The 15,946-nt window shown below is 46.4% G+C and overlaps 1 protein-coding gene across 3 annotated transcripts; it reads right to left on the bottom strand.

Moving 5' to 3' along the window:
- Positions 1–2,263: 2,263 nt before the first annotated feature.
- On the bottom strand, positions 2,264–15,859 carry tyro3 (TYRO3 protein tyrosine kinase). Of its 3 annotated transcripts, none has more exons than XM_062050628.1 (18): positions 15,326–15,859; positions 15,119–15,219; positions 14,131–14,301; positions 13,986–14,072; positions 13,814–13,929; positions 13,497–13,737; positions 11,570–11,712; positions 11,008–11,146; positions 10,830–10,950; positions 10,679–10,770; positions 10,515–10,610; positions 10,372–10,452; positions 10,194–10,286; positions 10,008–10,129; positions 8,026–8,135; positions 7,759–7,918; positions 7,512–7,648; positions 2,264–3,083 (listed from the first exon to the last, which is right to left on the bottom strand). In XM_062050628.1, the coding sequence occupies exons 1-18, from the start codon at positions 15,625–15,627 to the stop codon at positions 2,732–2,734; spliced, it is 2,664 nt and encodes an 887-aa protein (XP_061906612.1). In that variant the 5' UTR covers positions 15,628–15,859; the 3' UTR covers positions 2,264–2,731. The 3 variants fall into 3 exon arrangements, with proteins under 3 accessions (XP_061906612.1, XP_061906611.1, XP_061906613.1); XM_062050627.1 differs by having other exon boundaries at positions 2,274–3,101; XM_062050629.1 differs by having other exon boundaries at positions 2,276–3,101; positions 15,362–15,859.
- Between the last annotated feature and the right edge of the window lie 87 nt (positions 15,860–15,946).

Raw genomic sequence — 15,946 nt, forward strand, 5'->3', positions numbered from 1 at the left:
GGACAAAATAGAACGAATTTTAGCGATATTACGGCGATGAAAGAAGGCCGTTTTAGTAACACTCTTAATGTGTGACTCAAACGAGAGTTGGGTCGAAGATAATACCCAGATTCTTTACCGAGTCGCCTTGTGTAATTGTTTGGTTGTCAAATATTAAGGTGGTATTATTAAATAAATGTCGGTGTCTAGCAGAATCGATAATCAGCATTTCCGTTTTCTTAGCGTTGAGTTGCAAAAAGTTAGCGGACATCCATTGTTTAATTTCATTAAGACACGCCTCCAGCTGACTACAATCCGGCGTGTTGGTCAGCTTTAGGGGCATGTAGAGTTGGGTGTCATCAGCATAACAGTGAAAGCTAACACCGTATTTGCGTATGATGTCGCCTAGCGGCAGCATGTGATTTCTACAGAGTGCAGGGCCAAGAACTGAACCCTGGGGAACTCCACACGTTACCTTAACATAGTCCGAGGTCACATTGTTATGGGAGAAACACTGCATCCTGTCAGTAAGATAAGAGTTCAACCAAGACAAGGCTAAGTCTGACATACCAATACGTGTTTTGATACGCTCTAATAAAATATTATGATCGACGGTATCGAAAGCAGCGCTAAGATCAAGAAGCAGCAACATGGATGACACATCAGAATCCATCGTTAGCAACAAATCATTAGTCATTTTTGTGAGGGCTGTCTCTGTAGAGTGATTTGCCCTGAAACCAGATTGAAAGGGTTCACAGAGATTGTTAGACACTAAGTGTTCATTTAGCTGCTGTGCAACAATTTCGATGATTTTCAAAATAAACGGAAGGTGGGACACGGGCCGGTAGTTTAGCATGAGGTCAGGATCGAGGTTAGGTCTTTTGAGCAGAGGATGAATAACCGCTTTTTTGAATGGCAGGGGAACAGTGCCAGAGGAAAGTGATAAGTTTATAATATTTAGCACTGAAGGACCTAATATTACAAAAAGCTCCTTGATAAGTTTCCCGCTACATCTACTTTATTATTACATGTACTACGTATGTCTACACTACATCTACTTTATTGTTACATTTACTATGTCTAAACTACATCTACTTTATTATCACATGTACTATGTCCACACTACATCTACTTTATTATTACATGTACTATGTCTATACTACATCTACTTTATTATTACATGTACTATGTCTACACTACATCTACTTTATTATTACATGTACTATGTCTACACTACATCTACTTTATTATTACATGTACTATGTCTACTTTATTATTACATGTACTATGTCTACACTATATCTACTTTATTATTACATGTACTATGTCTACACTATATCTACTTTATTATTACATGTACCATGTCTACTTTATTATTACATGTACTATGTACACTACATCTACTTTATTATTACATGTACTATGTCTACACTACATATACTTTATTATTACATGTACCTTGTCTACACTATATCTACTTTATTATTACATGTACTATGTCTACACTATATCTACTTTATTATTACATGTACCATGTCTACTTTATTATTACATGTACTATGTACACTACATCTACTTTATTATTACATGTACTATGTCTACACTACATATACTTTATTATTACATGTACCATGTCTACACTACATCTACTTTATTGTTACATGTACTATGTCTACACTACATTTACTTTATTATTACATGTACTATGTCTACACTACATTTACTTTATTATTACATGTACTATGTCTACACTACATCTACTTTATTGTTACATGTACTATGTCTACACTACATCTACTTTATTATTACTACACCACCAGAGTAACATTTCCCTGGCCTGAACAGTAGTACTATTATCTATGCAGTACTACACGTGTGGTAGTCATATAGTAGCACTACATGTGTAGTAGTCACATAGTAGCACTACTGGTGTAGTAGTCACATAGTAGCACTACATGTGTAGTTGTCATATAGTAGTACTACATGTGTAGTATAGTAGTACTACATGTGAAGTATAGTAGTACCACATGTGTAGTATAGTAGTACTACATGTGTAATATAGTAGTACTACATGTGTAATATAGTAGTACTACATGTGTAGTATAGTAGTACTACATGTGTACTAGTCATATAGTAGTACTACATGTGTAGTATAGTAGTACTACATGTGTAGTAGTCATATAGTAGTACTACGTGTGTAGTATAGTAGTACTACATGTGTAGTATAGTAATACTACATATGTAGTAGTTGGGACAAAAAGGCTTGACACTTATGTCATCAATCTTTAAATGTAGCTTCTCTAGCGTATGTTAGCATGGACTGCTAGCTTAACATCGCCGTCGGGTTAGCATGAAATGCAGCCAACAAGTGCTAGCATGACTTTAGTTAGCATTAATACACCACCACGTGGAACCTGGTGAGGGTTTGGCCCAAGCAATATCAACGTAAGCTAACTTTGCAAGCGAGTTGTCCATATGGTAGCAGTAAGCTAACTTATGGACAGTTTATTTCAAATTGATCAATGTTGTGTTATGATAGAAAGGTTTGTTCTTATGCTAGCACTTAGCATGTAGCAGTTAGCAGCGTTAGCAGCAGCCTTCACAATAAAAGTCCTTCCTGCTTTTTCTTTCGGGGCGCTCACACAGTCATTCCTGTTAGCGTGAGCGTTTAGCATGCTAGCTACAAGTTGTCACAACTCAATCCAGGTCAAAGTTCATCCTGTTAGCTGACCTCAGGTCCAATCGGGTGCGTTTACACGTGAATAACCACGTCGTCGTCCTCCTCCAGTCCAGCCCCGCCCCTACAGGGGTCCTGCATGTACCTATAGTCTCCTCCTGCGATGGCCAGCGCAGCGCCAGACCCCACCATCATCCAGTCCTCCTCCCGCTCGCCCTCCTTCACGCCACGCCGCCAAGGAACGCTGCACCTGTTCTCCTCCTGCGGGTCCTGGGCCCCACCTCCCTCTCTTTGCTCCGCCTCCATGTTGACATAATGGAAGAAGTCCTCTGGAGGCTCAGAAGGAGACAGGCCCAGTCGCAGTGTCTCCAGCAGGACCGCCAGGCGCTGGAAAGTGGGCCGGCACTTGGGGACTGGACTCCAGCAGCTGTGCATGATGTCATAGCTGTGTCACATGACAGCTACAGTGAGTACATGATGTCATAACTGAGTCACATGACAACTGCAGTAAGTACATGATGTCATAGCTGTGTCACATGACAACTACAGTGAGTACATGATGTCATAGCTGTGTCACATCACAACTACAGTGAGTACATGATGTCAAAGCTGGGTCACATGACGGCTACAGTAAGTACATGCTGTCATAGCTGTGTCAACATGACAGATACAGTGAGTACATGATGTCATAACTGACAACTACAGTAAGTACATGATGTCATAACTGAGTCACATGACAGCTACAATGAGTACATGTCATAGCTGTGTCACATGACAGCTACAGTTAGTACATGTCATAGCTGTGTCACATGACAACTACAGTGAGTACATGATGTCATAGCTATGTCACATGACAACTACAGTAAGTACATGACGGCTACAGTGAGTACATGTCATAGCTGAGTCACATGACAACTTCAGTAAGTACATGACGTCATAGCTGTGTCACATGACAGCTACAGTAAGTACATGTCAAAGCTGTGTCACATGACAGCTACAGTAAGTACATGTCATAGCTGTGTCTCATGACAACTACAGTGAGTACATGATGACATAGCTGTGTCTCATGACAACTACAGTGAGTACATCATGTCATAGCTGTGTCACATGACAACTACAGTGAGTACATGATGTCATAGCTGTGTCACATGACAACTACAGTGAGTCCATGTCATAGCTGTGTCACATGAAAACTATAGTGAATACATGATGTCATAGCTGTGTCACATGACAACTACAGTGAGTTCAAGTCATAGCTGAGTCAAATGACAACTACAATGAGTACATGTCATAGCCGAGTCACATGACAACTACAGTAAATAGATGATTCATAACTGAGTCACATGACAACTACAGTAAGTAAATGTCATAGCTGTGTCACATGAGAAGTACAGTCAGTACATGATGTCATAGCTGTGTCACATGACAACTACAGTAAGTACATGATGTCATAACTGAGTCACATGACAACTACAGTAAGTACATGTCATAACTGTCACATGACAATTACAGTAAGTACATGATGTCATAACTGTGTCACATGACAACTACAGTAAATAGATGATTCATAACTGAGTCACATGACAACTACAGTGACATATGTAGAGTGTGACATGACGTGTTGGAGTGTGACACACATGATGTGTTGGAGTGTGACTCACATGATGTGTTGGGGTGTGACACACATGATGTGTTGGAGTGTGATACACATGATGTGCTGGAGTGTGACAAATGACGTGCTGGAGTGTGACACACATGATGTGCTGGAGTGTGACACACATGATGTGCTGGAGTGTGACACACATGATGTGTTGGAGTGTGACACACATGATGTGTTGGAGTGTGACTCACATGATGTGTTGGGGTGTGACACACATGATGTGCTGGAGTGTGACATGATGTGTTGGAGTGTGACTCACATGATGTGTTGGAGTGTGACACACGTGATGTGTTGGAGTGTGACACACGTGATGTGTTGGAGTGTGACACACGTGATGTGTTGGAGTGTGACACACGTGATGTGTTGGAGTGTGATACACATGATGTGTTGGAGTGTGACACACGTGATGTGTTGGAGTGTGACACACGTGATGTGTTGGAGTGTGATACACATGATGTGTTGGGGTGTGACACACATGATGTGTTGGAGTGTGATACACATGATGTGTTGGAGTGTGACACACGTGATGTGTTGGGAGTGTGACACACGTGACGTGTTGGAGTGTGACACACGCAGTGTTGGGTTAGTTACTGAAAACCAGTAACTAGTTACAGTTACTAGTTACTTTATTTCAAAAGTAACTCAGTTACTAACTCAGTTACTTACACCAAAAAGGAATGCGTTACTGTGAAAAGTAACTATTTAGTTACTTCTTTTTTTCTTCTTTATTTTAAGGCTCCCAATAATGCCCTTTTAGCCTTCATGTCAGTACTGTTATTGCACTGAAGAATAATACAATCTGTTGATCAACTTCACATGCATTTGCATCACTGAACTCTGCTAAGCCATGTGGTCTACATACAACACACAAAGACAAAGATATGTTACAAAGGCCAATTTGTTTCTGGCCAGAACAAATTGACAAAACAATTTTAAATAGCTGCAACATAACATACATAAGTAACAAACAGCATAATAACAACATAGCTGTAAAGCAAGAAAGGCACACACTACATACACATAGCCTAACCATGCATTTTTTCCTCAAGGAATTCTGACACAAAATCATGTCTGAAGCCCAGAACACTCTACACATTTCCCCAGTTTTAGTTTAGAGATAAGGAAAGATTGGCCTGGCCCACTAGGATCCCTCTTTATGTTTGTGAACTTTATAGTCTATACAATTAGAGGGATGTGATGATCAAACACTCTAGAAGTCTAGAATGAAAGAGTATATAAGAGAATTGACAGCAATGTTCCCTCTAAGGTGCGCCTGTGCAATTGCGCACTGCTCAAGCGTCCTCTGCGCACGGCAAATCTATGCCATGCACAAAATCATATAAAAAAAAAATAAGCGCATAACAATTTTCGACACGACACGACAGAGAAAACAGTTTTCGTCATCATTGTTCAAATATTGTAACGTCTGTCAAGACGCTTTGAGGACATGAATTCCATCCATCACTTTACTGAGCAAAACTCTTTATTGTCGGCCATAAACACATCACCAAAACATTAGTAAAAAAATGATATCTAGCAAAAGTGGTCATTTTCTGCAGTACAAACCAGACCAAAAGCAACTTTGTTATATCAACAGCAGCCGCTCGCTCTTTCTCACTTGCGCCAACACATGCACATATGGCACTTAGCCAGTGATGCGTTTACAGCCACACAAAAAGTCGGACAACTCCAACACCACACATAAAGTGTCATTCCAGGTGGTTACACTATGATTTACCAATCAAATGTGTGCTTATTCTAGTGTCATTTATTAGGAATCTTAATTTATAAATATCAATCATGAAATGCTGTTAGTATATTAAATAAATACTAATAAAAATATATATTTTACAAACAGGAAGTTGCAGGAATGTACACATGATCCCCTGCTTACATCACATTGTGCAACATGTGAATGTTTTAATGGGAACTAAATGCAATGTCTGAAAGGGGTACAAATTATTTCCAAAGCAGGACCTCCACCCAGACAAACAATACAAGTACACAGTTCATGAAAAACAATATTTGTTGTTATTGTCATTGTAAGTGGGCCTAAACACTTATATTAGAAATGGAAATGACTGCTGTCATTTGATTATAATAATAAGAGAATGTGGTCTGTCTCTGTGTTGGCCCTGCGAGGAGGCGGGGACTTGTCCAGGGTGTACCCCGCCTTCCGCCCGAATGAAGCTGAGATAGGCTCCAGCACCCCCCGCGACCCCGAAAGGGACAAGCGGTAGAAAATGGATGGATGGACGTAGATTGAACTTGTTATTTAGTCAGGTTTGGGACAGGTGTGCTGCTGGTGTAGCCACAGTGTGCATGTCTGATGTTGCTCACATGGGCTCCACTGAATGCTCAGGGAGTTTTTGCGTTTGCTCACACACATGAAAAATTAGAGGGAACATTGATTGACAGAGTGTGTACCTTCAGTGCTGAATGATGAGCAGAGGCAGACTTAATCCTTAAGTGGTGGTGGTGGAGGTGAAGTGGCATTGGAGTCTCTGTCTCTCTTTACTAGCTTCGTCGAAGCATGTTGCTTATGTAGCTTGTTTCAGCAGATTTGAATTGCTGTTTTGGGCAGTAGATGGGATCTTTCATCCAAAGCACAACTTACATTTAACTAAAATGTTATTTTCTTTGTGCTCGACAAAAGAAAAGTAGTGAAAATATCTCCATGTTAACAAACTCGACTTCTGGCTCCGCCATGATCAGACACGCCCCCCCCCTTCTCCTCCCTCCCCACACTCACAGAGCGCAGGTCTCTCTTCTCCGGCTTATGACACAAGAACGATGACACTGCAGCGCTCCGATAAAACACACTTTATACTCCATTAAAAGTAACGTAAATAACGCAGTAACGCATCATGTAGTAACGGTAACTGAGTTACTGAATATAAAAAATAACGCGTTAGATTACTAGTTACCGCCGAAACTAACGGCGTTACTTTGTAACGCGTTAGTCCCAACACTGGACACACGTGATGTGTTGGAGTGTGACACACATTATGTGTTGGAGTGTGACACACATTATGTGTTGGAGTGTGACACACATGATGTGTTGGAGTGTGACACACATGATGTGCTGGAGTGTGACACGTGATGTGCTGGAGTGTGACACACGTGATGTGTTGGAGTGTGACTCACATGATGTGTTGGAGTGTGACTCACATGACGTGTTGGAGTGTGACTCACATGTCTTGTCTACATTCAGCAGGTTTCTTCAGACGATCTCCTCGGATCAAATACTCGTAGATCTCAGAGTTGTCTACGCCTGGATATGGAGTCTGACCCCGGGTCATAATTTCCCACATGGTCACACCAAATGCCCACTGACAGACACACACACACACGCACATTTGAATGTGATGGATTGAGAGAGTGAAGAACTGCTGAGCAAAGGAAGTGATGTCACAAAAAGTGTGTGTGTGTGTGTGTGTACCACATCACTCTGTGTTGTGTAGACGTTGTCAGCCAGACTCTCCAAAGCGATCCATTTGACTGGAAGTTTAGAAAGTGATCCTTGTCTGTAGTAATCTCCTGTGTAGATCTTCTTGGACAGACCAAAGTCTGCCACACACACCACCATCTTCTCATCCAGCCTGACACACACACACACACACACATACACACACACACACACACACACGTACGTTAGAAGGAGTGTATTTCCTGTGAGAGGACAGAGCAGGAAGACAAGATGTCTGACATGCAGTTGCGAGCGGCCAGGTCTCTGTGGATGATGTTCCTCCTGCTCAGGTAGTCCATCCCCCGACACACGTCCACCATGAACTGGACCAGGACTTGGAGGGACAAGTCCTGTGGGTCACAACACCTTCAGTGACTCAGTGTTGGAGGGAGTGAAGGTCAATGTTAGTGTTGGAGTTCATGAAGGTCAAAACCTTGGAGGGAATGAAGGTCAAAGCGTTAAAGGAGGTGTTTTGAAGGTGTGAAGGTCAAAGCGTTGGAGGTGGTGAAGGTCAAAGCGTTGGAGGTGGTGAAAGTCAAAGCGTTGGAGGTGGTGAAAGTCAAAGCGTTGGAGGCAGTGAAGGTCAACGTTTTGGAGGTGTGAAGGTCAAAGCGTTGGAGGTGGTGAAGTTTTGGAGGTGTGAAGGTCAAAGCGTTGGAGGTGGTGAAGGTCAAAGTGTTGGAGGTCATGAAGGTCAAATCGTTGGAGGGAGTGAAGGTCAAAGTGTTGGAGGGAGTAAAGGTAAAAGCCTTCCAGGTCATGAAGGTCAAAGCGTTGGAGGTCATGAAGGTCAAAGCATTGGAGGAAATGGAGGTCAAAGCGTTAAAGGGAGTGAAGTTCAAAGCGTTGGAGGTCATGAAGGTCAAAGCGTTGGAGGGAGTGAAAGTCAGTGTTAGAGGTCATGAAGGTCAAAGCCTTCCAGGTTACGAAGGTCAAAGCGTTGGAGGGAGTGAAGGTCAATGTTAGTGTTGGAGGTCATGAAGGTCACGGCGTTCGAGGGAGTGAAGGTCAATGTTAGTGTTGGAGGTCATGAAGGTCAAAGCGTTGGAGGTCATGAAGGTCAAAGCTTTGGAGGGAGTGAAGGTCAAAGCCTTGGAGGTAGTGAAGGTCAAAGCCTTGGAGGTCATGAAGCTCAAAGCATAGGAGGGAGAGAAGGTCAAATGGTTGGAGGTCAAGAAAGTCAAAGCGTTGGAGGGAGTGAAGGTCAAAGCTTTGGAGGGAGTGAAGGTCAAAGCCTTGGAGGTAGTGAAGGTCAAAGCCTTGGAGGTCTTGAAGCTCAAACCATTGGAGGGAGAGAAGGTCAAATGGTTGGAGGTAGTGAAGATCAAATGGTTGGAGGTTGTGAAGGTCAAAACGTTGGAGGGAGTGAAGGTCAAAGTGTTGAAAGTCGTGAAGGTCAAAGTGTTGGAGGTCGTGAAGGTCAAAGCGTTGGAGGTCGTGAAGGTCAAAGCATTGGACGTAGTGAAAGTCAAAGCGTTGGAGGTGGTGAAGGTCAAAGTGTTGGAGGTGGTGAAGGTCAAAGTGTTGGAGGTGGTGAAGGTCAAAGTGTTGGAGGTGGTGAAGGTCAAAGCGTTGGAGGTGGTGATGGTCAAAGTTTTGGAGGTGTGAAGGTCAAAGCGTTGGAGGTGGTGAAGGTCAAAGCGTTGGAGGTGGTGAAAGTCAAAGTGTTGGAGGTGGTGAAAGTCAAAGCGTTGGAGGCGGTGAAGGTAAAAGTTTTGGAGGTGGTGAAGGTCAAAGTTTTGGAGGTGGTGAAGGTCAAAGCGTTGGAGGTGGTGAAAGTCAAAGCGTTGGAGGCGGTGAAGGTAAAAGTTTTGGAGGTGGTGAAGGTCAAAGTTTTGGAGGTGGTGAAGGTCAAAGCGTTGGAGGTGGTGAAAGTCAAAGCGTTGGAGGCGGTGAAAGTCAAAGCGTTGGAGGCGGTGAAGGTAAAAGTTTTGGAGGTGGTGAAGGTCAAAGTTTTGGAGGTGGTGAAGGTCAAAGCGTTGGAGGTGGTGAAAGTCAAAGCGTTGGAGGCGGTGAAGGTAAAAGTTTTGGAGGTGGTGAAAGTCAAAGCGTTGGAGGCGGTGAAAGTCAAAGCGTTGGAGGCGGTGAAAGTCAAAGCGTTGGAGGCGGTGAAAGTCAAAGCGTTGGAGGCGGTGAAAGTCAAAGCGTTGGAGGCAGTGAAGGTCAAAGTTTTGGAGGTGTGAAGGTCAAAGCGTTGGAGGTGGTGAAGGTCGAAGTATTACAAATGGCTGATCTCCCAGCCTGGACAGGAGCAGGAAGGTGTGCAGGTCTCCATGCTTCATGAAGGGTAGGACCACCATGGGGATGGGCAAACGTTGACCAGGACGTGGCTGCAGGCTGACTCCTGATGGATCAAAGGAGCGGTCAATCAACTTGTTGACCTTGGACCCAAAGAGCGTGCAGGTCACCAATGAGCTGGATAACGTTGCCGTGGTGGAAGTCCTTCATGTGGGCCGCCTCCTTCAGACACTGCTCGATGTCACCTGATGAGGTGATGTCGGCTGGACACGCACACAAACACAGTGAGGCACAAACAAGACTAGCTCCGCCCTCTTGTCCATACATGGTCTGGGGACATTTGCTCACATTTCAGAACTTTGACCGCCACCTTCTGGGCCGGTGAGTGGTCCGCCTTCAGCAAGGCTTCACGCACGGAGCCGAACTCACCTGCACGCAGGTAAAGGCCTGCGTAAGCTCTTGTCAGGGACCACCTGAACACAGGAAGTTACCTTTTCCCAGCATGTGACCGAGTACCAGCTGCCTCTCTGGGATCAGAACATCCTTCAGTTTGTTCTTCAGGTCCTGGCTGATGCCCAGAGTGTCCACTAGAGGGAGACACGGTGCACACAGGTCAGGATCTCGACGGATAGGTGGTAGCAGCCTACGCACTCACATGTGGACTGCATGTTGCCAGCGTTCCTGTTGAAGGAGCGAGCGGCCGTGAAGGACACGGAAGCGTCGGTTCTGTCTGGCTGGAAAACCCGCCTGAGGATAGACAAAGTGGTGACAGGCCGCTGCCGGGAAGGCTCTAGGGCTTCTCCTACCCAAAGTGTGTCTCCTTCCCTCGCCGCCGAGCAAACACGGAGAAGAGCAGCGCCAGTACGCTCAGCGCCAGCAGTCCGAAAAGCACGCCTACCCAAAGGTGGTTCCGCTGCACGCCGACACCTACAGACGCCGTCTTTAACGTCTTCTCTGGCGCTCAGTTAGTGGCTCACCGCTTACCTGCAGAAGGAAGCACCACCACCAAGGGGCTCCAGGGTCCACATCCGATCAGCGTGCAGGCTGACACCTGGACCGAGGCGTTAAGGAAACGCCCGCCACCCGACAGGTGAGCCCAAGTGTCCTTAAACAGCAGAGGCTCCTGGAACAAAAACATGCTGGTGCTACATGAGACCTCCTCCAGCACCCACAGCAAGGTGCTACACGGTACCTCCTGAAGCCCCCGCAGCCAGGTGCTGCATGAGACCTCATCCAGCACCCGCAGCCAGGTGCTGCATGAGACCTCATCCAGCACCCGCAGCCAGGTGCTGCATGAGACCTCATCCAGCCCTCGCAGCAAGGTGCTACACGGTACCTCCTGAAGCCCCCGCAGCCAGGTGCTGCATGAGACCTCATCCAGCCCTCGCAGCAAGGTGCTGCATGAGACCTCATCCAGCCCTCGCAGCAAGGTGCTGCATGAGACCTCATCCAGCCCTCGCAGCAAGGTGCTGCATGAGACCTCATCCAGCCCTCGCAGCAAGGTGCTGCATGAGACCTCATCCGGCCCCTGCAGCAAGGTCCTCACCTGTCGCTCTCCTCCCACCGTCCATTGCACCTTGTAGGCCAGCAGCTCACCCTGAAGCTCCGCCTCCTCCAGCCCCGCCCACCTCAGGGTCAGCTGCTTCTCAGAGAGGTCAAAGGTCAGGTTCCTGGGTGCTGTGGTGGGCACTGCTGAGACAAACGATCATGTGACTGTAGCGACACTGTAGCGATACTGTAGTGACACTGCAGCAACATTGCAGCGATACTGCAGCAGCTCTACAGTATCGCTGCAGTGTCTACAGTATCACTACAGTATTGCTGCAGTGTCACTAGTGTCGCTGCAGTATTGCTGCAGTGTCACTACAGTATAGCTGCAGTGTCGCTGTAGTGATACTGAAACTGTACTGATAGTGATACTGTAGCGACACTGCAGCGATAATGTAGAGACACTGCAGCAATACGGTAGAGACACTGTAGTAATACTGTAGCGATACTGTAGTAATACTTGAGCGATACTGTAGGGACACTGCAGCGATACTAGTAATACTGGAGCGATACTGTAGAGACACTGTAGTAATGCTGGAGCCATACTGTAGAGACATTATTTAATACTGGAGCGATACTGTAGAGACACTGTAGTAATGCTGGAGCCAGGGCCGGCCCGTGGCATAGGCCGTATAGGCAAATGGTAAGGGCGCCGTCCATCAGGGGGCGCCACGCCAGTGCCACAAATGTTGGTAGGAAAAAAAAAAAAAAAGTTGGTACTATTATTTCTAAATACATAAAATAATCCCACGTTAATTAAAATGCAAAGTAAAGCCTATTTAATAGAAATATTATTTGTTACAACATTACGCCCCCCCTCCCCCGGCACGGTGCGCCCCCTCCCTTCCCGTATCATGACTCTTTTTGGACGTCACCACATAAAAAAAATCACCACAAGATGTCAAAACGACCAAAACTGTCAGGTGCCCAGGGGAGAAAAGAAGAGGAGAAACGAGAAAAAGACAGAGGTAGTAGGTAGGTAACGTTAGCCTACATGAAATTATTTGTCTGTTACAGAATGTGATAGTAACCTCACCTGTCTTTTTAGCATTTTAGCATAATGTTACATGATTCGGCAATTGCTAATCAATAAATAGCTAGTTCTGTTTTAACGTCGGGTTAATATTGTGGAGGGGGCTAAATTGTTATGGAAAATAATAATGTAATGTTAGGTAATTACAGTACTCCCTGGTGTACAGTGATTTGTAAGTCATTCTAGTTAATGCAATATTAAAAAGCACAAAGAGAACTCTGTAGGATCCCCTTTTTTTGTAATATAGTTGTTAAAGTCATATTGGTTTGATATCTTGTTTTGTGCAGTGCCTTATTTATATTGTATTTTTAATTTATTTTATGCAACTTGTTGACACGTTTTATTTTGTGTTTATGTATGTAAAAAATATTGTATTTCATATATTCATTTTTTATTTTTTGTATTCATTTATTTATCCATATTTTTTTTTATCTTGTTAACTATTCTGTTTCTTAATTTACTTTCTTTAAGTAAAAAAAAAGGTCAAAGACAAAGCTATTCGGTTTCTTGTGAGTATATACCACTTGCCTAGGGCGCCAGATTGGTTAGGGCCGGGCCTGGCTGGAGCGATACTGGAGTGATACTGTAGTAATACTGGAGCGATACTGTAAAGACACTAGTGACCCTGTAGCAATACTGTAGTAATACTGTAGCGATACTGTAGGGACACTGCAGCGATACTGTAAGTACACTGTAGTGACACTGTAGCGATACTGTAGTAATACTGGAGTGATGCTGTAGAGACACTATTAATCCTGGAACGATACTCTAGAGACACTGTAGTGATGCTGGAGCGATACTGTAGTGACACTGTCATGATACTGATGCTGGAGAGATACTGTATAATTTAATTACAACCAATGTTATTGTGAGGTCACAAATGAATATTTACCTGACTCAGGTGTGAGGAAGTGCGTCCAGGAAGAGAAGGGCGACGCCCCCAACTCGTTAACACAGGAAACTCTCACGCTGTAGTTGGCGTGATGGCGGAGTCCAGAGAGGACATGTTGGTGAGGAGGAACCACAACCTCCTCGTGTCGCTGAGGAGCAACCACAACCTCCTCGTGTCGCTGAGGAGCAACCACAACCTCCTCGTCCAGAAAGTCCCGCCTCCTGGGAGCACGCCATAGCAGCTGTGTAGGAGGAGTCATAAGTCCATAGAACCTTGGTGTATGTGCGTGAGTGTGTGTGTGTGTGTGTGTGCGTTACCTGTATGACGCAGGTGCACAGCTGGGAATGACCAGTGAATCCTGGTTGCCATGACAACATGACCTCTTTGGCCGGGGTCAGGTCCACTGTGAGTCCAACAGGAGCTGAGGGCAACACTGCCAAGCATGCTAGTATTAGCCAGAGAAGGTCAAGTGTGACCAGGACCACTCACCTTTGATGAAGACGGTCCCGGTTCTGGACACGGAGATCCCGCGTGCGTTCTTGGCCTCGCAGTAGAACTTGAGGGTGTTGTTGACACCTGGCGGTCACACAACACCTGAGTCCTCACCACAGCTACTTGGCAGGTGCGCTCTCACCTGGGACCACCAGGACGGACGGGGACGGTCTGGCCTCGGCCTGGCAAACCCCTCCCAGCCACCACAGAACCTCCACAGGCTCAGGCGGGCCCACAGCGCCGCAGCTGAGGTTGAAGGGCGTATGGGGAAGTGTGGACACGTCCTGTGGCTCCACGATGAAGTGTGGGACGCCTGAGGACAAAGATGACGGCGCTCAGTAAACATGAAGTGACCACCTCCCCCCCACTCCCTAAACAGGAAGTGACCACCTCCCCTCACTCACTAAACAGGAAGTGACCACTTTCCCCCCACTCACTAAGCAGGAAGTGACCACCTCCCCTCACTCACTAAACAGGAAGTGACCACCTCCCCCACTCACTAAACAGAAAGTGACCACCTCCCCCACTCACTAAACAGGAAGTGACCACCTCCCCCACTCACTAAGCAGGAAGTGACCACCTCCCCTCACTCACTAAACAGGAAGTGACCACCTCCCCCACTCACTAAACAGGAAGTGACCACCTTCCCTCACTCACTAAACAGGAAGTGACCACCTCCCCCACTCACTAAACAGGAAGTGACCACCTCCCCCACTCACTAAACAGAAAGTGACCACCTCCCCCACTCACTAAGCAGGAAGTGACCACCTCCCCTCACTCACTAAACAGGAAGTGACCACCTCCCCCACTCACTAAACAGAAAGTGACCACCTCCCCACTCACTAAACAGGAAGTGACCACCTCCCCCACTCACTCAGCAGGAAGTGACCACCTCCCCCCACTCACTAAGCAGGAAGTGACCACCTCCCCCCACACACTAAACAGGAAGTGACCACCTCCCCCCACTCACTAAGCAGGAAGTGACCACCTCCCCCCACTCACTAAAGAGGAAGTGACCACCTCCCCCACTCACTAAGCAGGAAGTGACCACCTCCCCCCACTCACTAAACAGGAAGTGACAACCTCCCCCCACGCACTAAACAGGAAGTGACCACCTTCCCCCCACTCACCTTCCACTGTGATCCAGGCCCGCTGGGAGGAGAAGGTGGTGCCGTGGAAGTCCACCTCACACCAGTACTGACCCGCGTCCTGCTGCTGGACCGCCTTCAGGCTGGAAGGGACAACAGGCCTGGTCATGTGCGCCTGGATTCCAGTGGGATCAGTGCGGCTTACACAAAGGCTTGTGGGCCGTGGTCACATGACTTGCTGCTACACACCTGTGGAAGATGGTCACATGACTTGCTGCTACACACCTGTGGAAGGTCTCCCAGTGCTGGTCTCCCAGCGAGATGAACATCTGGTCGCTGCCCAGCAGCTGCTGGCCGTCCTTCATCCACACCACTTCCGGTTCCTCCACACCTTCCACGGCGCAGCCCACACGCACGCCGTGGCCTTGCGACGCCGTCTGGTTGGCGGGATGCTTGGTGAACGTCACACCTGACCGACGCACACTTGACTTACTCCAGTGCGCATGCTCACAGATGACCATGACGTCACATGAAATCAGGTCAAAGAGCATTTGGACTCACCGCCGGCACACAAGCCGTCCGAGGCGAGCAGAACCAGGACCAGAACCAGCACGCGCGCGAGCATGTTGTTGTTCCGTGCAGGTCGCGCGCGGGGGACAAAGAGCACTTGGAACAAGCGCACGTGCACGCGCCTGCTGGGCTCCGACTTTCGGCCGTCCAAAAAAGGCAAAAGCAAGAAAAACAAAAGGTCGCTGCTTCGAATAAACTTTAACCAACTCCGAGAGCAGGCAAGTGTTTGCCGAGATTGATGACGTCACACCACACCGGATGCGCGATCCAGCGCCTTCAAAATAAAAGGCTTTGGATCAT

This window comes from Entelurus aequoreus, linkage group LG06 (genome assembly GCF_033978785.1).
Source record: "Entelurus aequoreus isolate RoL-2023_Sb linkage group LG06, RoL_Eaeq_v1.1, whole genome shotgun sequence".
NCBI lineage: Eukaryota > Metazoa > Chordata > Actinopteri > Syngnathiformes > Syngnathidae > Entelurus > Entelurus aequoreus.

What these genes read in the sequence shown, in the direction of transcription:
- tyro3 (XM_062050627.1), bottom strand. Translation starts at nt 15,627, where the DNA reads ATGCTCTTTGACCTGATTTCATGTGACGTCATGGTCATCTGTGAGCAT. An exon ending in GTCCGTCCTGGTGGTCCCAG is followed by an intron (nt 14,073 to 14,130) that starts GTGAGAGCGCAC and finishes TGTGACCGCCAG; the next exon opens with GTGTCAACAACACCCTCAAG. An exon ending in TGTGCACCTGCGTCATACAG is followed by an intron (nt 13,738 to 13,813) that starts GTAACGCACACA and finishes CCTCCTACACAG; the next exon opens with CTGCTATGGCGTGCTCCCAG.